Source organism: Muscardinus avellanarius (genome assembly GCF_963383645.1).
Source record: "Muscardinus avellanarius genome assembly, chromosome: 7".
Taxonomy (NCBI): Eukaryota; Metazoa; Chordata; class Mammalia; order Rodentia; family Gliridae; genus Muscardinus; species Muscardinus avellanarius.
Genome location: NC_137793.1, coordinates 115,023,626 through 115,047,539, shown reverse-complemented (window position 1 = coordinate 115,047,539; position 23,914 = coordinate 115,023,626). Strand labels below are relative to the sequence as shown.

General features: G+C 45.2%; 1 protein-coding gene across 1 annotated transcript in view; it reads right to left on the bottom strand.

Annotated features, from left to right (window-relative positions):
* Nucleotides 1-23,914, bottom strand: part of F5 (coagulation factor V) — a gene marked incomplete at both ends in the record, with an annotated part of 58,940 nt that overhangs the window by 12,030 nt on the left and 22,996 nt on the right. Inside the window, 14 exons of the mRNA XM_080698795.1 lie at nt 130-201; nt 1,046-1,162; nt 2,925-3,104; nt 6,080-6,287; nt 7,505-7,741; nt 8,739-8,913; nt 11,030-13,319; nt 13,816-14,028; nt 16,922-17,072; nt 18,138-18,349; nt 18,760-18,859; nt 20,657-20,828; nt 20,984-21,149; nt 22,466-22,687. Coding sequence (XP_080554921.1) covers nt 130-201; nt 1,046-1,162; nt 2,925-3,104; nt 6,080-6,287; nt 7,505-7,741; nt 8,739-8,913; nt 11,030-13,319; nt 13,816-14,028; nt 16,922-17,072; nt 18,138-18,349; nt 18,760-18,859; nt 20,657-20,828; nt 20,984-21,149; nt 22,466-22,687 — 4,515 coding nt within the window. The remainder of the gene's footprint in view (nt 1-129; nt 202-1,045; nt 1,163-2,924; nt 3,105-6,079; nt 6,288-7,504; nt 7,742-8,738; nt 8,914-11,029; nt 13,320-13,815; nt 14,029-16,921; nt 17,073-18,137; nt 18,350-18,759; nt 18,860-20,656; nt 20,829-20,983; nt 21,150-22,465; nt 22,688-23,914) is intronic.

Genomic DNA, 23,914 nt, shown 5'->3' with positions numbered 1-23,914 from the left:
TTCTGTTCTGGTAGAGAAAAGTCTAGAGGAGGGACAGAGACATCGGACAGTGTCATCCCACATGGTCTCACAGCTGTATGCTGCACAATTCAGGGGTGGTCCTTTATAGGCACTGAGGCTACTACTTACTCAGATACTCAGAAGCCTTGATCTGTGAATCAGATATGACACCAGTGCTCAGTCCCATTGGCATCTTACAGTCTATGAAAAAAAAAAAAAGAAATGAATACTATTTTGCTTAAAAAACACATATAACAAAGGTAAAGCTCCTCCACTAGAGATGATATCTCTGATGGGTCAATCATTAGGCATTTTCATCTCCTTTCTGTGGCACTGCTTTAAATAAGTCTCATTATAAAATGGCAAGTGCACTAGCAAGCTGTGTATTTTAATGGAGATAGGGACACCCTAGAGGAAGCACTGAAATCCTGATATGCAACAGGATTTTAAACTGCTCTCCCTCTCCTTGGATCCTAAAATAAGATATTTTACAACATTAAGTATACTGTTCCTCATAAGACTGTGTTCTCAAAAGTTATAGGCTATTTTCATCATGATTAAGGAAGGGAATATCAGCCATGGTGCCACCTGAATGTTGGCACAGTGTTTGGTACTCAACCGGCGCTTAGTAAAGGTCTGATGGATGGTTGCATGGATGCATAGAAAGATGGAAACTATGTTTCTTAAATACTGAAGTGCCAAGATCAGTGACCATTCCAGCCATTTCTGAATTCCTGTTACCTTTTCCTCCTCTCCTCTAGCAAACTGGAGAATTTTTATGTACTCTTCCATGGATCACTATCATGCAGAAGGACCACTTCCTCTGGTTCCCCAATTAAGAGGAATGATTTTGGTCTGGGCCACTTGGGGTTAAGTTTTCTAGATGACTTGCTTTTAAATTTTCAGTACCATCAGACCAGGGGCTGGAATAAAAGCAACTATGGCTACAAATGATGTCTTTGTCACATCAGAGTCCTATAAACGGTGACAGTCTGGGGCCAGGCATTCTCCTGCTTGTCACCGGCGCATGGCTCCTGGGTGATACCTCTGTCTAAGACGAGGAAAGGCGTTTGCATCCCGGCTTTCTGGTTTTCTCCAACTTCAGTGTCTAGGAGCCACCAGCCAGGTTTTGATGCTTTCATTTCAAGAGTTTTAAATGAACCTAAAATAGACAGTTATAAGGACACGGTTACATCCTCGAAGATTAACAAGTTAATATTGTGGTTGATGGCTTTCCAAGAATCCTAGAATCCCTGCATCACACGAGGCTTTAGTACTTAAGAGTTCATTTCTGTTTAGGCAACACTAAAGTTACAACTGATAAAAGCAAAACAACAACTACTACAATAACAACAACAACACAGATTCTAAGATTTATCGAAATGAACAAATAAATCTCTACCACCCCACACTAGAGAGAACTTTCATTCATCTTATACAATGCTACAAACCAATTAATACACAACAGAGGTACACAGGCCTAATATCAAAGTGACTCTTGAATGATTCCCCATGGGCCTCAAAAATGTTGTACATGTTTTCTTCTTCTCTTTTCATCTCCCCTTTCTCTTCTTTATCATGTAAAATATATCAAAATAAAGCATGCTTTCCTCACATTTTCAAGTTTTCTCGAAAGCGTACATATTTGGATCTTTACATAGAGTGTTTCAGAAATTCATTGAAAGAATGAAATTTATAACACCTCTGATTTTTCATTCTGGCATCTAATATCACCTGTGGCCACTTCACACTGTATTTAGAGTCTGTGACTATAATTTGTGGCTGGTCTCCAGATCCCGAAGGCATATCCTAGCAGATGGTCATCCTCCTCCAAAACAGTGCACAAGGTCTCCAGGTTTCCTCCCTGGAGTCAGACACTAGGGCCTGGAGATGGAGACGGGGCTGCCAACCCCAGCCTCTCAGTCTACCTCGTGGGACGACTGATCTGCTAATACTTAGTGCAAAGTATGGGGTCAGTTCGATTTAGTGCTTTTTGCCTCTGATCTTAATAGAGCACCTATTTCCAGAGTTATCGGGAAGTCACTGACCTGTGAAAGACAAGAGCCCCTTCTCCCCTTCAAGCCTGGTCTGGACCTCAGTGCCGAATAACAACCTTGCCGAGGCCTGTCAGGAATCATTTTCCATTAGCTCCTTACACAGCCGTTGTGGAAGGGAGGCTACTTGGGAATTCTGCATTATTGACCTCTCTGAGGGCAACGTCTCCACTTCTACTGTCTGCATTTTAACCATTTTTAACCATTTCCCCGGGTTTTTATTATAAAGTTTGTGAATCAGTGGCCTCTTACACTTGCACTCTGTTTACACACCTGCGACACCAACGGATACACCTACCAACAACTTCCTGGTGTCCTCGTGCCCAGCGCATTCGAGTCCTTTCTGATGAGTCCAGTTTGTTTAGACGTATGTTTATCCCTGTTCTGCACATGGAAAGCTCTAAATACCTTTGTTGACCTTCAGCTGTTACAGTTAGTAAGACAAAACAAAACACTTCCTTTCTCTCTAAACAGCCTCCTGTGCCAGGCAATTCAAGCTTATAATTCTTGGAATCACTTACCCCAAATAGTCAGGGCATCAGAGCCCAGAATTGAAGAATCCAGAAACCCTAGTAAGTTTCTAACCTCCCTCCCAACAGATAACGCCTCATTGGCCTGAACCCTCTGGGTTCATTTTGTTACGTGCCAGAGACCAGGTCCGTGTGACACGCTCAGCCCGTGAGGTGCTTCATAGACTTCATACATCAGCGGACATTCTCGTACACCACTGACATCTTTTGTATGTGGATTTACCCAGAATTTATGTCGAATCCCGTGATCTGGCCCCGTAGGGAGTAGATGCACGAGGGGAGAATGAAGGCGAGTTACAGATGCTAAGGGAAGAAAGCTCTTCCATGCTCAGATCTTTACCAGGCAGAAGGGGCCAGACCCCTAGCTGGTGCCGCTGAGTGCCGTGTTCTAGCAAGGTCTGGCCGTGAAAGTGGACCACGTGAATGTCCCGGGAGCTGCCCATGTTCAGCAGGTGTAACCGCACATACTCTTGCTCGTACATTCTCAGGCCAGGCAGGTTGTAGATCATCCCATTAATGGCTGAAAGGACAGAGAGTTGCAATCACTCAAAACCTGCATACATCAGGAAGAGGCTGGCAGGCAAATGTGTGGCGGTCCACTTGCTCACCACCCCTCTTTCTCTTCCTCATCGCTCCGCATTCTCAGGCTCACCCTGGCATAGAAAGGGCCCTCCCGCATGCCCTGATACCAGCGAGAGGCTGGAGCAGCCCCTCCTGCTCCTCATGCCCCACTCCCATCTCCAGAAGTGCGATGAGCGCCCCTTCTATGCAGCTCATTGCCCTTGCCCAGCTATCGCCCCTCCCCTGCTCCCTGCTGCCTGTGTGCCCGCCTTAATAGTGTCTATGTTCCTTTGCTCCAGAGAGGCGAGGGTTAACGTGGGCAGGTGATGCAAACTCCAGGGGCCCAGTGAGTAAGGGGACATTCATCAAGCCACCCCAAGGCCTCCGAAAGCCAGAGACAGTGCCAGGCCAGACCAGGAAGCTGGAGTTTGTCTTTGGCATGCTCACCCAGCACGATGTTTTTCCCCTTTCCTCGGAGAGCTCCTCTCCCCCTTCTCAGCAGAGATGCCTAAGGTCTCAGGCTGGATCTACTTTCCCCTTTGCGAGGTATGTTTTATTTTGTTTTGTAAAGGAGTGGGCAAACTTGATCACCTTATAAATATAACACAAAAATTTAATGATGAATAGGTTACCAAGCATCTAGCTAGAACAGATGTGAAGGAAGCTTCTTTCGTTTTCTTCTAAGTTAAAGGAATTGCTGTGGAGTTTGGGAAGGGGTAGGAGCTGAGGTCATTTCTCTACCCTTCAAATTTTCCCAGGTGGGCTTATCAGGTAAGCTTTATCAGGCACACGTCTGAAATCCCAGTGTGTACGTGGGAGGCTGGAAGGCTCAAGGCTAGCCGCAGCAACTTAGCGAGACCTTTGGCAACTTAGTGAGATCCGGTCTCAAAAATAAAAAACAAAACAGGCCTGGCAGTGTAGCTCAGAGGCAGAACGCATCTGGGTTCTATCCCCAGGGAAACACACACACACACACACACACACACACACACACACACACACACCAGGTATGTGGACACCTACCTACATACTGGTAATGCCAGCCCTCACCTCCTCGTTTTAGTTTCTGTTTAAGAAATAGATTTCACCAGACTGAAAGGCATGAGTGCTATGAGGTCAGCATTGCTCACCGGTTGCATCAGGATGTGGGGTGAGGATTCAAGATTCTCAGCACAGTCAGTGGTCGGTGGAAAGATGGGCCGAGTGACAGGTTTCCCACATTTATTCTCTAGTTCACTTATCTACTGCGCTGCGAAGGCGAGGCGTGAGCTGGGGGCTAGGCGGTCTGCTTACTGAACGCCCTGGTAAGTACCACACCACAGGGATGATCAAATCACAGAGACTTGGGCTACAGTGCTTTCGGGACTGAAGCTATACTGAGTGAATCAGACTAGCTGTGCCTTGACGGCACTCAGTAAGTAAAGGGCGCAGTGAGGAGGCAGACCTGCCTGATTCTGCAGACTGGGCACTTCTGCAAGGCTGATGGAGGCTGTGAGGTTTCCGAAAGCATGGATGTCCTACACCTGAGGCCAGACACGCTGGACCAAGGGGGCTGGAGACAGTGAAAGAGGGGAGAGGAGAGCTCTTCTAGGAGTCTGTCTGATGGTTCTCTCCCAATCAACTCTACCCTAGATTATAGAGGGTGTGTGTGTGTGTGTGTGTGTGTGTGTGTGTGTGTGTGTGTGTGTTTACTACTTAAACCTAGGGGTAGTTACCTCTAAGCTACACCCCGAATCCTATTTTATTTTATATTTTGAAACAGTCTGTTAAGTTGCTTAGGCTGACCTGGAGCCTGCCATCCTCCTGTCTCAGTCCACCAGGTACTAGGAATACAGGCATGCATCACACGCCCAGCAATAGGGTCTTTTAATATTTGACTTTTACAATCTTCTGCGGTCAGTAGAGTTGATCCTTTAGTGGGTGGAATTTTATAGCAGATCATAAGTCATATTGTTAGCCTACCTCTACCTCAAAGTATTTTCACAGGCAAGAGCATTAAACGTTCTCCGAAGTTCAAAGCATTTTTACAAGCAAGTGCATTAAACTTCTCCTAGAAGTAAAATGTAAAAAGTATAATAAGCCAGGCATGGCGGTGCTCACTGGTAATCCCAGTACGTGGAAGGCTGAGACAGGAGGATCGCAGGCTCGAGGCCAGCTTCAGCAACTTTGCAAGATCTTACTTCAAAATAAAGAATTAAAAAGGCCTGAGGGTACAGCTCGGAGGTAGACTGCCCCTGAGGTCAAGCCCCAGTAACAAACAAAACAGAAGTACGCCATGAGGAGGCGGCCGCGACGGTAGAGAGGGTAGAAGAGGGCCGGGCTCATCAGTCTTTCCTGCTTTCCAGCTGCCACCCCCAGTCTCCCTGCTGCCGAATCCAGCACGCTGTCTTTCCCTAAAGCCGTCCGTAGTTCAGCTGCCAGCGTTCAGGTTAGCTGCTGGATGGATCCCCAGTGTGCCCTTGGCAAGGCTCTGCTGCCTCCGTGCCCACTGCCGGTCTGCCCAGTGTCCTGTCCTCTCTGTTCTCATCGGCCACCCGCTGTGGATGCCACCTGATGGCCACTGAGGGCTAGAGCTGCTTGAATCATTTCTGTTTCTTGTGTGTGTGTGTGTGTGTGTGTGTGTGTGTGTGTGTGTAGTGTGGGGATGGAACCTAGGGTTATACTATCACTGAGCTGCACTCCCAGCCCTATATTTTATTCTTTGTGTGTGTGTGTGTGGGTCCGGGGATGGAACCCAGGGGCATTCAACCTCCGAGCTCCACCCCCTGCCCTACTTTTTATTCTTTATTTTAAAATCGGATCTCTCAGTTGTCAAGTGGCAGCTCCCGGCTCCTTGGCAGCATCTCATGTCTAGTCCTGTGAAAACCCAAGGTCAGGAATCAGTGGGCCCAGTGTGACTCAATTCAGGGATTAGATAAAGTCAGAGGGAAATACCATGGAACTCGTGGGAGTTTTGTACTTCGGAAGATTCCGGTCTCCAAGACCTTTTGGACTTTTCGTAGTACCAGCTCTTCTTTTCATCAAAGACCATGAAAAGCAAGATGAATTCTCTCATGTCCGTGGGTCTGCTGCTCTCCTTATGAAGCGTTCCTCTGCGGCAGATCAGGAGGGGGCCTATCAGGCCCGAGTGGATATCCTTCTCCTGGAAGACAGAGCAGATTGCATGCATCGTCTTCCGCCCAGGGTCTCCTTTGCTCTTCTGACAATGACGGGTCGTGTAGAAAAGGAAATCTTTTCTCAAAGGCTCTGAATTTGAACGTTATTAATGAAAAGCTCAGTAAGTCTGAACATCATTTAACTCTGTGGTTTCCATGCCTCCTTCCTCTGATTATAGTCTGCTTTATCCCAGGAGTGATAATAATAATAATGATAATGTAATGGGTAATGTTTTTGAGCATGTGTACTGTATCAAATGCTTTGCTATAGTACCTCATTTAAATCCAGACAACCATCCTCTGTGGTAAATATAAATATGTTCATTGAAGAAATATTAAGTGCTATATACCATTACCTCATTTTTTACTTTGGAAGCCTAGAATGAGGGTCAAGGGATTTCTCTGGGGTTTCACAGAGAGAAAGTAGGAAGTTAAATGAAGTCTAGGGCTGGGAATGTAGTTCAGTATAGAGGCATGCAGGAGACCCTAGGTTCAGCCCCCAGCATCACACACACACACACACACACACACACACACACACACACACACACACGATATCTGTGGGGTTTTTTTTTTTTTTGGTACTGGGGATTGAACCCAGGGATATTCTACTCTAAGCTGCACCTCCAGTCCTTTTTTATTTTAGAACAGCGTCTCATTAAGTTGCTGACACTGGCCTCAAACCTGCAATCCTCCAGTCTCAGCCTCCCACATACTGGGATTACAGGTATGTATCACCACGCCTGGTTGTCTGTGCTCTTTCTACTGTGCTTTAAATGAAAAACTCTTTTTAGAAAAAGTCACTGAGATAAATGTGTATATTGACTGTGTACAACATATTATCTTGGACCACATTTACACTGTGGAATGATAGATAAAGTAGCCCAGAGTTTTCATCAAGAGAAGACCAATGCTTCAGGAGATTGTTGACGAAAATTGCAAATAAACATCCTTTTCTACAAACACAGGTGCTCTAGCCATTTAGATCACCCCCTCCTCCCCACTGAATGAGTGTTCCTCTGTGTCAGCTGAAGAGGTGTGTGGAGAGCCGCTGGCTATGGTGGCTGTGGACTGTTGACCACAGTCCTTCCCTGTCCCTCAGGAAAAGCAAGGCAGCTTTGTTACACGCAGTAGCCCAACCCTTCCTTTGGGCCTCAGATTGTAGGGCGAGGGGGATACAAGAACTTGCCATGGAAGCACGTACCGGGCTCACCGCCGAGTAGTAGGCCCAGGCCCGGCAGGCGGAGCCAGGGCTCTCGGGCCCCGACCGCTCCGTGGCCTGCCACACGTACGTGTAGACACTGTTAGGTTGAACAGCGTTATCATTCTTGAACCACTCAGGAGAGTCGTCTTCATAGTTCTTTCCTTCCGATGACTTTTCATAGAAAAGTCCATGGGCATGAAGAGAATATGGTCTGGATGCTAAGTTTTTAAAATGAACCTAAAAAAAAAGGAATGATCCACAGATGTATTTAAGCTTAAGGAAGATCCAAACCAGAAAAATGTCAGGGTTACACAGAAAAAATGTCAGTGTTAAGAAAACACAAGCGGAGGGTTGTGAGATCAGAGGGAAGGTATATTGAATGCTTACAATCACAGAGCACCTTAAAATACATTATTTAATCTAAGTTTCACAACAGTCTGTGAGGTAGGGCCCCAGTAATTTGCCCCAGTAATTTACCCCAGATACAAGAAAACTTGTTAATTCTTGGGCTCTAGGTTAAAGTATTGACATCGTCAACAAATGCAATGATTTTGGCAGGTGATGGTGATCTAAAGAGAGATGGGCCTGGTCCTTGCCTATGGTGATGTTCAAGCTACTGGTGAAGAGAGACGCACACCTGCGAAACAAACCTGCATCTGAGATGCAGCGTTCTCTGGGCACAGGAGCAGCTCTTGGGTCAAATGTCCAGGAATAATGATAGAATTAGGGGCATGGGACTGGATATAAGATTTTGAAAGAAATGAGCAGGTTTGGAAAGAGGCCCAGGAAACTCACAGACTTTGGAGGCCACATAGACACATTGACTGTTTTTTTACTAGTTTTTTTTTTTACTTCACTTTCTTCTCCTTTAAGAAAATACTAGAAGGTATATCTAAATTATTACTGCTGCCAACATTGCTACTTCTCTGAAGCCTAGGTAGATTGTTCCTGAGTGGATCAGTTTTCCATGTTACCTTTAGACAGGTTAGTTGACATTAGGTATAAATTATGGTGTGATCTCCTCCAGATTACACAATTTTCAGTACTTAAAAAATATGAGATTTTTTTCCCTCTCGTGGAATGGCTTGACAAACAGACTTTGAAAAGAAATTTAGTTACTGTTAATTCTGGAAATTAAGTCACCTATAGTTCATGTGCCACCATCACCTTTACGACCTCTGATGCTTATGGAACTCCCTCTGATGATCTTAGTAGCGCTCAGAACATGACTTACTTGGATAACATCATCCACTTCAGCTCTGATAACAGGACCAAGAATGCCAAGATGTTCCTCATACTCTCCCCGAGGATCCCGCTTGGTAAAAGTGCTATCAAGGTACTTCCGGAAAACTACTTTCTTATATATGGTATTCTTTCGAATGTCATCAGAGTCTTCATTGTCTGCTTCACTGAAATAGTAATGATAGTGTTTGTTTAAAAGAAGAAATTAAAGACTACTAAAAATAAGTTATGAAATTGTCTCCATTTCTGACTATTGTATCTAGCACAGTCTTTGATAAATACTGCATAGCTAAATTAATGAATATACAAATAAATTAAAACAGAGGCCAGTGGGTATGTTTTAGTTTCCAGCTCAAATATCATTTCCTAGAGAAGTCTTCCTATAATCCTTTGGAAAGGGTTAAGTCTCTCCTATCATTCTTTATATTTCTGTAGTATTGTTATAGTATATACAACAAATTCTTATGATGTTCTCATAGTATATATAGTATACCTATTATATATAGTATAATAATATATCACACATAGTAAACCAAACTCTGTATGATATATTTGTGAGATCTATTAATATCTGATTCTACCTCTGGGGTATACGCCCCATAAGGTTAGGTATTGGGCCTGGTTTGCTCAAAATGTTTTTTCTAATGTGTAGCATGTTACCTAGCACATAGTAGGTGCTTAATACACTCTTGTCAAACACATAAATCAATGAAGAAATATAATCTGATATCAACACAAATTCTTTTTTTTTTTTTTTTTTTTTTGGTGGTACTGGGGTTCCTGGAAACCCTTCTACCTCTGGGCTACACTTCCAGACCTAGTTTATATTTTTATTTGGAAACAGTGTCTCTTAAGCCAGCGAGGCTGGCTTCGAACCTGTGTGATCCTCCTGTCTCCGCCTCCCAAGCGCGGGGATTACAAGCGTGCGCTACCACGCCTGGCATCAACACAAATTCTAACATTAAAGACAAACAAAGCCACTTAACGGGGTCAGTGCCAGAACTCTGGCTATTGGGGGCACTGGCTAGCTGAACTTCAAGGCCGCCTCTGTGATTGGTACTGGGTGGATCAGTGTCTTTTACCCTGAGAATGGTCACTCTCCATACTGGTGTTTGCTAAAACACATAATTCCCAACCTTTTTGACATTGCTCTGGCCAAAGATTTTTTTATGTATGACTCCCAAAACATGGGTAACAGAAGAAAAACATAACAGATGAGATGGTATCAAGCTAAAAAGTTTCTGCACTGCAAAGGAAACCATCAACAGAGTGAAAAGACAATCTACAGAATGGGAGGAAACATCCATATGCCATCTATCTGATAAGGGTTTACCATACAAATTATGTCAAAAAATCAAATAATTCAACAGAAAAAAATACCCCACACCAAATAAACTGATTTAAAGTTGGGGAAAGGACCTGACGATATGTACTTCTCAATATAAGATATAGAAATGGCCAACAGATATATGAAAAAAATGTTCAACATTACTAATAATCACAGAAATGCAAATTAAGATCACAATAAGAACTCACTTCTGATCCATAAGGATCTATGAAAAAAAAAAGACAAGAAATAAGTGTTGACAGAGATATGGAGAAAAGGGATTTTTGTTCACTGTTGGTGTGAATGTAAATTAGTTTATAGCCATTATGGAAAAAAGTATAACTGTTCCTCAAAAAATTAAAAATAGAACTATGACATATCCCCCAAACCTCACTTCTAGATATATATATATAGCCAAAAGGAGAGAAAATCAGCATGTCAAAGCGATACCTGCACCCTATGGTCACTGCCCCATTGGTCACAACAGCCAAGAATCAACCTCAGTGTCTGTCAACGATGAACAGATAAAGAAACGGGGTATATATGTACAGACATCCACTCCTGAGAATCTAGAGTTGACTGAGTGTTCCTTTTCTCCTGTCTCTTCTCTCTTCATCCCACAGTATAGGCCACAGCCTGATAAGACTTTCTATCCTTAAACAATACTGAATTGAAAATGATCTTTTTTTAAGTATATGGATTCTTTAGAATCTATCGAGCACTACAGGCTTCTCACTGTGATTGTTCTTATATCGTCAGTCTACAGGTGTCATCTAAAATAGAGAAGTTAATTTCAGAACAAACAAAGGAAATGTTATGTGCCAAATTGCAATAGGGCAACCAAACTGTACTATACACAACTATCTCCCTGAACTGTGTACTTTTTTCTTTTTTCTTGTTTTTACTTTTTAGCAGTAGTGCAAAACAAGAACAAAAAAGCAGAAAACTAGCCGAACCTTTGTGCAAATTGTGCGTAATCCCAGGATATTTCTTCAGCGGCAATATAATAAATTTTCCTGTTTCCATTGTTGCTGCGGAGGTACCAGGCTGCGATGTTGTCCGGGTTTCTGGAGGAGTTGATGTCTGTCCTAATATCAGTTTGGTAAGGGTCATCATAGGTCACATAATACGTTTCAACATAGTCTTCTTCGCTGCTTTGAACTTTCTGCTTTGGAATGATCTCAATGTAATCTCCATCATCCCCACTGAGGCCTATTACAACCAGCGGTTTATATTCCTTTGCTTTGAAAGTGTCATTGGATGGAGAAGAAGGTGTGGGAACACCGTCTTGATAAGGAATGGTCTCGTTGGATTCTGGAAGAGGCAGTGACCAACTAGACTCAGAAGGGTAAGACATCTGATCCAGGTGTAGAGGAGGTGATGTCTGTCCGAGGTTAGGATGAAGGATTGTCTGATCAATGTCTGGAGAGGTCATCGGACCAAAAAGATCAGGAGAGAGGGTCATCGGTTCTAGGTCAGGAGAGAGGGTCTTCTGTTCTAGGTCAGGAGAGAGGGTCATCTGTTCTAGGTCAGGAGAGAGGGTCATCTGAACAAGGTCAGGAGAGAGGGTCATCTGTTCTAGGTCTGGAGAGAGGTCCAACAGACCGAAGTCTGGGGAGAGGGTGATCTCATCAAGGTCTGGAGAGAGGGCTAACTGACCAGGGTCTGGGGAGGTGGTGGTCTGGCCATGATCTGAAGACAGGGAAGGGTGACTCGGATCTGGAGACACTGCTGTCTGCCAGACTTCATAGTCCAAGGAAGGGGACATTTGATTGATGTCAGTAAGGTCCAGCTCATGGCTTAGGTCATAGTCAAGTTCCTGGCTGAGCTTGGGGGGAGAGGGCCTGTGATGGAGGTCTGTAGTAGTGTGCCCCTGATTGGAGTCTTGGGCAGGCAGTGTCTGGTGGCGCTCCTCTGGGGGCACTGTCTGGTAAAGATCCAGAGGGGAGCTGGTCTGACCAGTGTCGTTTGGGAGGCTCTGATTATGATCAGTAACCAAGGCTAACCAGTCAAGACTCACAGAGCCAGCTGTCTGGTTGAAGTCTGTGGAAAGAGACGTTTCATTGGCGTCATGAGGTGATGATGAATGATTAAGTCTCCTGTCTGAAAGTGTGTTGTGGGCCTCTCCTCTTAGAGGGTTAAATCCCCTTGGAGAGAGAGAAACATGGTTTTCAAGCTTTTCTTCCCTTTTCTTTTTGCGTGTCTTGATGAAAACCGGTCTTTTCTTCAAACCACTATTTTCTCCATCCTGTCTTCCTTGTAGAAATTTATGTCTAACTCTGGACAACTTTGGATGGCCACTCCACTTTTCAGGCTTGTTTGGAGGAAGGATGCTTGCGCCCTGAGTCCTGGAGGCGTTCTGCGGGCTCTGCAGCAGCTTACCAGCAGCCACGTCTGCGTTAGCATCTTGGATTATTTCATAGCTACCTTTTTCAGAAACTAAATGCCATTCCCTATCCGAGGTCTTAGATGGATCCTTTAATTTGAAGATTAATATATCACTAGGAGAGTCCTCCCCGCGACCTGTTCTGGATGAAGCGTCCCCTTGGTTTACGTGTCTCTCGGGTTTATGGGCTGGTGACGTCATCCAGGAGGTCCTGTACTTCGCCTTGGATGCTTTACGTTGAGCATGCTCCTGATTTCTCAGTCCTTTTGTTCCAAAGGGAAGGAGGGGTTTCCCTGTCACATCTGACTGTGGAGAGTTTTCTGTGTGGTCTTCAGAATATGGGCTGGATCCGTCTACCAAGGAAGGGTTGAGAACGAAGTTTTTATCTAAGTCAGTGGGGTGTGGCAGGCGGAGACCAGCTTTGGGGCCTTCAGGGTGAAGAAGGGTCTTCTGAGCTCCTGTGATGTTCTTGACAATGAGACTACCGATGTTACTTGAGGAAGAGGAATTCGAGCCAGTAGCCATATCTGTACTTGGGGGAGTGAACTCAGAGCTATTCTCCAGAGCTAGTGCGGTGAGATTCAGCTCATCCTCTTTCTGGTTCAATGATGAGTTTCTGAATGACCTGATTCCTAAGGACAAGGCCAGTTCCTCCTGGTAATCAGAATCAGAATTTCCCTCCTCCTCTTCGTCTTCTGGGGAGTAGCGCATTTTCCTCGTCCCCATTTCCGTAGGTCCGATGGGATTATAAATCTCATACGAGTCTTCGTCATCCTCCCGGATACATTTAACATCCCTGAATTTCAGCCTTAGGTTTTTGCTTCTTGGACTAGAACTAATGGTCGTTAACATCCAAGTTCCTTCAAAAGAGAGACAGAGAGAAAAGAAGTCTGAAATCCGAGGAAAGATATGGAAACACATTTCTGCAATTCATTCCTAGTGAGCTCGGGAATGCTTGAGTGTGGTCGGTGGACCACTGCGGGTCTAAGTCAGATCACCAGCCCATGATGACATAATAGGCAAAAAGATGTTTAGTACTTTTTTATATTATCAATTTAACATTGTTGTGACATCCAAGGGTGTGGGAAGTATACTCATTTTATTTAACAGAATACAGACCAAACATATTGGCCAGTGGCAACTAGGGCGAGTTATTATTTGAGAATATACTGAGAAAGGGAGAGGTCAAGAATAAAATAGACTCGCGCGTCACTGACATCTTGTTTGAGAGTTGGGTTTAGGAGGATGATAACGAGGTCTACTGCCGACAAATAAGAGGTCATTTGGGTAGCGAAGCTTTACAGGCCAGAGGCTCAAAGCCAGCTTTCTGTCAAGGGGTCCCACGTTCTCACTCACCAATGTTATCCATTGTGACTGTCACCGACTCTCCGCGCATGGGGAAGAGGTTCAAGGTGTCCTCGTGCCTCTTTCCATAGGTGAAGGAGTGGCCGGTGAAGTGGATGGTCAGAATGTCATCCTGGTTACCCACACTGCAGAAGTGCCACTGGACGGTGTCATCAAAGCAGAATCCTAGAGTAGCTATGCTCTCAGGTACGAAGCCATTGATGGCTGAAAGAGTGGGCGCTGTTAATCCTGGGCCTATGCCAACCAGGGGCACGCGTCTAGTTGTACCTAAGATAAATGCCCCAGCAACTGTTCAAGATACGCTCTACCATGTCTAACACGTGACTAGGAGGTCAAATCTAGACTTCCCAAATGAGAGTGTATTCTCCTAAGCTGGAAAGGAGAAAGGTCAGGATAAAGACAAAGCCTTCATTCACGTTGATTTATTCATTGATTTGCCAAATGTATATTAAATGTTTTGTGCTCTGCCTTTAAAGATATTCTGAAGATTGGCAGGGCGTGGTGGTGCACGCTTGTAATCCCTGCGCTTGGGAGGCAGAGACAGGAGGATCGCGCAGGTAAGAAGTCAGCCGCGTGCTGGCTTAGGAGACCCTGTTTCCAAATAAAAATACAAAAATGGGTCTGGGAGTGTAGCCCGGAAGTAGAAGGCTTCCAGGAACCCCAGTACCACCACCACCAAAAAAAAAAAAAGATATTCTGAAGATCAATTTAGAATATTGATAATAATAGCAATTTAGCATATCTGAAAGAAAAGTACAATATAAAATGAAATCTATTTAGCATATTTTGTCATTTTTTTGCCATTTACTATCATTATATGTTATAGTTTTCATTCAAGTATTAATATATTTTCTGTTTCAATCCCCATATATATATGGTACTGGGGATTGAATCCAGGGTCATTCTACCTCTGAGCTACATCTTGCAGCTCTTTTGTAATTTTTAGTTTTGAATCAGGGTCTTGCTAGGCTGCTGAGAGTCTTGGTATGCATTGCTGAGGCTGGTCTAGAACCTGCGATCCTCCTGTCTCAGCCTCCCCAGTACTGGGATCATAGGTGTGTGCCACCATACCCAGCTTCATTGTCTTTAAAAGAGGCACTGCTTTAGGTAATGTCTTTATTCCTTAAGTATTAAGCATGGTAATCAAATCAAAGATATTATTTCTATGCAAGTAGGGCCTACATCAACCTCGGTCACCACCCCAGCTGTAGGACTAGTAGGATGCTTGGCACTTATCCCATTTTAAGGGAATTCTTAACAATACATGTTGAATCACTAAAATCACCGTTCTTAGTTTGCACTGCGTGGTCTGTAGCTACACTGTCCAGTAGGACAGCCACTGGCTGCAAGTGGCCATCGGGCTCTTGAAATGTGGGTGAACCAGATCGAGATGTGCGGAAAGAGCAAAAGCATACTGGGTTTCAAAGACTTGACAACAAATCTCACTAATGTTTATGATGGTTATACTTTGAAATGATAACATTAGAATACATGGGGTTGAATAAAACATACTACTAAAAGTAATTTCACTTTACTTTTTAAGGTTTTATATATTTATATAACCACTTATTTATTGGAATATATGTATATATCCATAGGTAGAATTTTAATATAAGGTTCAAGATATGAATCCAAGGTTATTTTTCTAATGTAATTCATCATAGAGTACATCTCTCCTTGGATGACCGCCATTTTCTTTTTTAAGCTTTCGTTGGTGCATTGCTATCACACATCATATTGGGAGTCAAGGCAACACGTTAACACATGTGCTCATTGCTTGGTGCATTTGTAATCTGGCTACCGGCACACGTAAAGTCTCCCGTGAGGCTCATATACACTCCCCGTGGACAGCACTGGTCTAGAAGTCTGGCTGATTGATGGGATTATGCCAAGGAAGCTGAGCAGAACGCCCTGTGTAGAAGCATTTGTCGTGCTGCCTGCCAGTTCTGATAGTGCCCACTGTCAATCACCTGGCACTCCAAGACCAGCCCGTGGAGAATTCATCCCAGGCGCCACTATTTATCAGAGAAGGTGACCAAGGTGACTCTTGACTCTAGGGAACAGAGGAAGGGGCCCTGGCTGCTGCTGTGGAGAAGTTTGCTCCCAGCTGCCACAGTGAGATTTCTCACAGACTTCCATGGCAGTGAACTCTGCAGCGGTAGCAAGGGTGTGAGCCCTGGATCGGGGAATTCCTTCTGTTCTGAGCTTCTTCCTGCTCAGCTCAGACCTCTTCCAAGCCTCATGTGTCCCCAGAATCACATGGCTTTATTTGGATTTGACAGTCCAGCTTTTGGGTTACTTATCGTGTTTCTGCCCTGGCCTTAAGGAAAGAGTATTCACTCTGCTCAAGTCTAAAATTCCCAGTTCCCACTGACTAAGGCCCAGACACCCAGACACCTTCCCTTCACCCTCCCTCACTGCCTAGAGAATGTGTGCACCTGTGTGCGCATACACACGCACACACACACACACACACACACACACACACACACAGCAGGAGCAGGAGACCAAGCAGACTCCAGGGATAGCTGGGCTTTGACCTTTTGCTTAAAAGATCAGAGGCCTCTGTTGCTTTAAAACCATCCAAGACCCAGTACTTGGGCGATTGAAACAGGAGGATCTCAGGTTCAAGATCAGGCCCAGCAATTTAGCAAGACTACATTTCAAAACAAGAAATAAAAGAAGGGATAGGGATATAGCTTGAAGGTATAATGTCCCTGGGTTCAAGTCTCAATACCAATAAATAAATACATAAATAGATAGATAGATAGGTAGATAAGTAAATAAACCACCCAGGAGCCAGGTGCAGTGGCACAAGCCTATAATCGCAGGACTTGGGAGACTAAGACAGGAGGATTGCAGGTTGGTAACCAGCCTCACCACTCAGTGAGACTTGGTTTCAAAATGAACAGGGCTAGTGTAGCTTGGAGGTAGAGTGCCCCTGGGCTCAAACCCTAGTGCTAAAAAAAAATAAAACATAAACTAATCGAATAGACCCACCCAGGGACTTCCTGGCAAGTCCTAGAAGGCGGCGAGGGCCTCTCCTTGGTGAGCATGGGCTCACCTGGGCAGAAAGACAGCCCCGGCACTGACTTACTGCTCATGATGTTTGACTGGTAGAACTTGGGGTCGTCACGTTTCACCTCATCGGGGTTTTCACAAAACTTCTGGATGTTGTCCTCCAGATACCAGCTCTTGTTCTCATCAAACACGGCAAACACAGCCTGCTGCTCAATGTCGGCTGCCTTCTGCAGGATGCAAGGGTGCTCAGTGGTTAGTGTTCCTGCCCGTTCTCTGAAGCACCAAGCGCCCAGGTGCCAGAGGGGCACTGTCCCGGGAGTTTGGCTCAATTCAGGCATCAGGAGCCCATTATGGAGTACACATTTGTCAGAGCTAAAACTGATACGCAGAAGCAAGCAACAGATCAGAAAGTTCAGAGACTGAAGTATCCCAAAGGAAATCCCACTTCACCATGGGTGCTGAAGACCCGGGCACTTCGTCACAGAGCTCCTTCCCAACCAGCGATGGGGCCAGTGTGTTCACAATAGTTGCAAAGGACCAAACAGAAGGTTGCAATAGGAAAGCCCTAGGCCTCTCCCTGCCTAGTCCTGCCCCAGCTCAATAAATTGGAATCCAACAAGAGTTTCTTTCTCATTTTTCTAGACATATGTGGATTTTATATGTCTTGGGATAAGACCTGTTTGATTACCAAGCCTAGCTGGGAATTTTAGGTTGATACTTTGAGACTAGTACTCTTCCATGCAAACTCAGAAGATCTGTGTCTTTGTTCTAATTTTTCCATGTAGTTTAGTCTCACTAGAGAAAGACTATTGTCTGGATCCAATTTTACTATAAACTATATCTCCAAGTACATTTGCTTTTAGGAAATCTCTCCAATCTCTCTCTATTTGCAGGTCTCTAAAAATCACAAAGATGACTATGAATCTTTACACTTTTACCACGTGTTACATCACCAATCCCCACTCTACACAGCTTTTAGGAAGGGTGTTACCCATGTGATGAAGGGAGACTTTAGGAGAGACTGTGACGTTCTCATCCTAGAGCTAAAGTGACCAGATGTGGAGTTTGAGACTTAAAGCAAAATACAGCATCACTGCAGGCTCGCCTTCCGCAGCGAAGGTCCAGGGGTAAATAGACAAGACAAATGGCTAACCAAGCAGTAAGTGTCATTAACTCTCACTACAGAGGACTGTCCTTTATTCACCACCATTATTTAGCAAGGGTTGACCTCATCTGTTCTAACCCAAAGAAATATCTAGAATTTCTGAAAGATTGCTTCAGGGACAAAATACCTGTATGCCTCTGAAATCCAGAGATCTGCTCTTGCAGATGAGAAGGAGCCCGATGAGCCCGGAGGCAATGTCCCGTGTGACGTCCACGTCACTGTAGTACGGTCGGGTCAAGCACTGCGCGTCCTTCTCGGTGGGTTCATCAAACTCCAGGATGTTCCACTTGTAAGTGTAGGTCTCCCCTGGCTGAACTGCTCTGGTCATGGTGTGGCTGCCTGAAAGGACAGCGCGCAGGATCCTTTGCATGTGGGAAACCACTTTGTTATAAATAAATAAGAATAATCATTTTAGCTCTCACCAGAACTAATTAGTATCAAGAAAGGAATGTTCTTATTACCAGTCGACACTGCTGGAATCCCAGATGGCATGTAGCCATTCAGTTTGGTTCCACTAGAGGCTGCTATGACACCGATAAGGATACCACTAACGCCAACCGTCCGAAGGTGGTGTTACCGCTAACAACAAACAAATGTCTGAAGGGGCAAGGGCTTGGCTGTCACTTTAGCACACCCCAATGCTTATTCTACTGTCTGCAGTAGTCACACCACCAAGCAAAGAGGACAAGAGAACTCAGAAGCCTCCGTGAGGTCACTGGTCTCTTCCAGTAGAGGGCAACGACTCCAACCTGAGATGAAGGAGGAGTTGGCTTCGTCTTCGTATGGAGAGAAGGTCACTCCGTGAGGGTAAATGCTGTAGGGTCTGCTGGCCGAATTTTTGAACACGATCTGCAAAGTTAAAGCAAATCTGTTATTTTAGGATTTCACGTCGCTCGTGAGACCTAAAAATGCACACCAGCTTTGCATCTTTACCTTGTGGGTGCGTGCATACACGTGTGTTGCACACACAGGGGGGAAATCAGTTCTGTTTATCTGAGCAACGGCCTCCCCCACTACCTGGAAGGAGCCTTGGAGAGTTTCACTCGCACATTAATGGAGACATCTGACCCGGGAGGACGGGCTGGGAGGAGTGATGTTTTCCTCAGATGGATCAGTCTTTCCAAGCTGGCCCCAGGCCCCTGCCCCTTCTCCTTTCGGCGTGGACCTCTCTCCCTTTAAATAGCTCCTTTTTGCCTCTAGACCGCCAGCCCCTCTCCTGCCTGCCAGCTCTCCAGGCCCACTGTTGGTGTCCCCATGGTCTTGCAGGCCATGGTCACCTAGCTAGGCTCTGAACTCTCAGTGAGGACACGTACTCAGAGCATCTGAAAGGAGCTGGAAATGTGGGGGGAGGCACAGATATATTTATCCTTTTGAGTTTTTTTTTTTTTTTTTTTGGTAGTACTGGAGATAGAACCCAGGGGCATTGTATCTCTGAGCTACATCCCCAGCCCTATTTTTTTTTTTTTTTTAGTCTTTTTATTTTTGAAACAGGGTCTCACTGAATTTGCAAAGGGCCTTGCTAAGCAGCTGAGGCTATCCAGGAACCACGATCCTCCATGGAGTCTCAGCCTCCCAAATGCTGGGATTACAAGCACACACCACCACGCCCAGCTTTCCTTTTGCTATTTTGAAATGAACAGAATAGGCTTTGTCTGGGTGTGAGTCACACAGGAGGGGTGTGTGTGTGTGTGTGTGTGTGTGTGTGTGTGTGTGTTTGTTTGTTACTGGGGATTAAACCCAGGGGGCATTCTATCTCTGAGCTACCCACCTAGCCTATTTTTTATTTTATTTTGAAACAGGATCTTGCTAAGTTGCAGAAGGCCTCACTAAGTTGCCAAGGCTGGCTTCGAACCTGTGATCCTCCTGTCTCAGCCTCCCAAGGATGGGGATTACAGGCGTGCGGCCTCCTATCTGGCTTAGTTAGGTTTTTCAATCTTCAAAGGAGAAACTTAGACTTGCCTTCTGCTTGGCTGATTTACCAAAGCCTTTGACACACATGTAGGTTTATGTATCAGAGACCATTCATTAGAGCGCTACACACACAGACTTAGACTGCATTAAATAATTTTTAAAAACACTGCTGTGTTTACCATGGCTATGAGAAACATTATTTTAAAGAGACAGACAGCATTTTAATTTTTATCCATGACAGTCATAGAAATTATATCCATATCCATAACCTTCATCTGAAGGACCCATAGGGGAGACCTCTTAGGCCTCAGTACTAGAGAAAACCATGCTTTTATACATGCATAAATCTGGCTCTGGTACATTTTCTTTTTTAGTTTGGCTGATATAAGACTTAGGACAAAATTTGTAGATGAACTCTGAGGATCACTGCTGCAGATTCCATTCTGCTTTTTGGTGGCTTGATTTTCTTTTTTCTCATGTTATACTTCACCCTAATTACACTGACTCTTCGTCTCATTCATATATAATTTGATAAAATGCCCTAGACTCTTTGTATTATTGAGTAGGCTATAAATAAATGCAAATACTAATTTTGGAAGGCTAAGTTTAAGGTAAAAGTTACATTTGCACTTAAAATCATATAACGCCCTTTTAAGTACAGACAAATACCCAGGTGCTGTGTGATATGTCTTTCACGGTTTAATTTCTTCTGAGGTCTGTATTCATATTACTTACTTTGAGTGTATCTCTGACCTGGGCTCGGATAATAGGGCCCAAAACCCCTTCTTCTTGTGAATTCTCTATACGTTTGGTGAAGGTCTCATCTTGGTACTGTCGGTAAACAACTTTCTTATAATATTTTCCAATTTGATTTGAGAAATTATCCAAGTGCAGAGACCTGTATTTTCTTAAAGTGAAATGAAAGAATATTACGAAAAGCTAAGCCACTTCCTCAGGTGTGCCCCCGGGGAGCTGGGCACTCGTGACCGTTCACCCGCAGACCGAGGCCCCTATGGGACGCGTCTCAAACCTTTGCACAGCGGCATGACCTCAAAGACTCACTTGTCCATGTTCGCTGGAATGAACGGTGCGTAGTCCCAAATGACTTCCTCGGCAGCGATGAAGTAGGACCACCTCTTAATGTGCCGCCTCTGGTCCTGGGTGAGTTTCTTGGGGTTCCTGGTTTTCTTTGGGCAGTTTTGAATGTCAATGTAAGCCTGCATTCCCGCTGAATTGGGATATAAAGACAGGGGAAGGATTGGAGAGAAAAAATTATTGTTGTTCAAAACTACATATTTTAAAGGTCAAATCTGAGGAAAGTTTAAATAACTCTGGTTATTTAATTAACCATGGTTATTAACCATGGTGAAAGTAGTGCTCAGGCAACCTTTGAAGGTTTGCATTTGGAGGTCTCCAGTGGACTGCAGCGCTGGGCCGGAGCAACCAGCAGGGAGAGGAGCGAGCATTGGAGGGAATCTTGGAGATGTTCCTGTCCTTCCTCCTGAAGCAGGAAGGTTGCTTTTAATGTTTAGACCCTTAAAACCCTCTGACTAGGGCTGAGGGTGCGCTTAGCACGTGGGAGGCCCTCCATTTGATCCCTAGAACCATAAAACTAACAGAACACTAAGACTTAGATCTTGTTGGAGCCTCAGTTTCCCTGCTCTTTGTCCCTTTTCTACCAAATGAAGATGTCAGTAGTACACACTGAATGAAAAGGGCATTGAAATTAAATCACAAAACATAACCGTACTTATCCTTGGTCGACACCAGTTTTGTTTTTTCTCTTATTATGACTAAGGACTCTGTCTTCCAGGGGCATTGTGGCGGTTTTATTACTTCAAGTATAATTTTGCCCACTGCGAAAAAAAAAAACCCATGTGACCCCCACAAAGGATTCCTTCCTTGTGTGTGTTGCTTACACTTGTTATTTTGACAACAAAATGATTTCCTACAGCCCTATCGTTGACTTAAATTTTGGACTCGGCATACACGTGCCCTCCTCTTAATAGTCGTGAAGCCGAAATGTGCAACAGAACAATGAGTAATTCTGTTTACGCGATACCCATAACCCTTGCCGATTTCCCCACCAGAATCCCCTGGTATTCTGTACAGCCCAGCTCTCGGCTGAGGAAGCATCACTTGGGGTTCACTGGACACACCTTGTGCCCCCCCGAGCCAGGCTGTGGACTCATCTCACTGTAAAGGATTAGCTCTTTATGCCAAAGCCTTGACACCTTGGAGGGTTGGTGCCTCTGTTAATCTGTGGCTGCCGCGACTATGGCATGCCCCCAAGAAGCAGTTCCTCTATGTAAGCACCGATCTCCTTCCTCTCTCCTCCCGAGGAGCAAAGCCATCTTCAGCTCTGGCTTTCTTTACAGAAAGCCTTGTCAACTCTGTCGTTTCCTTCACCCCCAAGCTCTGGGGCCTCAGTCTCAGCAGAGACTCTAAATTCTGTGGTTAGGGAGAGGCAAGAATGGGGGGTGGGAGCCTGGGGAGAGGATGCCGGCATCGGAAGCACGCTGGCTGGCGGGAGGCGTTCCTTGCCTTGGAAGTGTTTGGGGATGAGAGACGATATGATCCACTTCCCCCCCGGGCTCGCAGTCATGTTTGCTGTGGTGGATGTCGCGCTGACGAGGGTGACGGCCGAGACTTTATGGTGGTTCTGCTCCAACACCTGGCCATTGAAGTGGATGGAGAACAACTCCGGCCCGGAACTCATTCCGATCAGATGCCAACTGACGTGATCATGGGCACACACCATTATATCTGAGGGAGGGAGGGAGGGAGAGAGAGAGAGGGGTTCACACAGGCTTTCAGCTTCACACTATAGGAAAAAGAATCCACTCACCAAATATGTCCCCAGCACCTGCTATGCAGCGGGGATCCTGTAAAGTTCCAGGGGACAGAGGCTCCCCTGCGGCTCCTGTCCCACAGAAGCAGATGTCTGAGTGATGGGCAGCCCAACAGCCACCGCTCGCTGCAGTAAGTTGGTTCAGAAACACAGGAACTGCTAAGGAGTTAAGCCAAGGAAACTGACCCGGGACTGACGGGTGTCCCAGGGTGCAGAACTCTGTGTAAGAACTGGTGAGATTCTGGGCAAATGCCAAGCATGGTGACACATGCTTGTAATCCCAATACTTGGGAGGCTGAGACAGAGGGCTCGCAGGTGGAAGGACAGCCTCAGCAACACCTTAGTGAGGCCTTCAGCAACTTAGATCCTATTTCAAAATTATATACTTATACTTAATACATACACTTAAAAGGCTAGGGGTGTATCTCAGAAGTAGCCTGACCTCAGGTTCAATCCCCAGTACAAAACAAATAAACAAATAAATATAAAGGATGAAAGAAAGAAAAAAGGAAGGAAGGAAGGTAGGAAGGAAGGAAGGAAGGAAGGAAAATAGAATCTGGGCAAAATGGGGTATCTGGTCACCCCAGTCTGGTTTCAGTTGGAAGTAGGCACTGGAGCCTGTTACGGGCTGAGTCCAAGGACCTACTTCTGTGGCCTGGACAGAGGTCAAAGCCCTGCCTGAGGGTGAAGATGCTTTGAGGATTCTCTGCTGCTTTCGGATCCACTCCAGCTGTTTAGACAAGGAGGAGATGAACGACTCTGTGGGTCACCGGCTCGCCTTAAAGCACAGTGGTAGCATCCTTTTTAAGCTGGGAGTTTCCACCGATGGAGTAAGGAGAACGGAGCACAAATACTTAGCCTGTTCCTCACTCCCGCGGCCACTGGGAAATGTCCCTTTGCTCTGCAGGAAGAGTTCAATCCTGGCTTCTACCTTTGGCTTGGGTTTTAAATTTCAGATCCGTTCTCAATAGACGCTGGACAGTGGGGCTGAGGAGCAGTCCCTTACCCATAGGGGGCTGGTCCTTTTCATGAGACCATTGTAATAAGGCAGAAATTGCTGGCATCCCTGGTGACAGGAAGCTAGAAGGTAGAGGCTTTGGGAGGAGCGTTTTTCACCCCCAAAGAAATGCTTATATCAAATT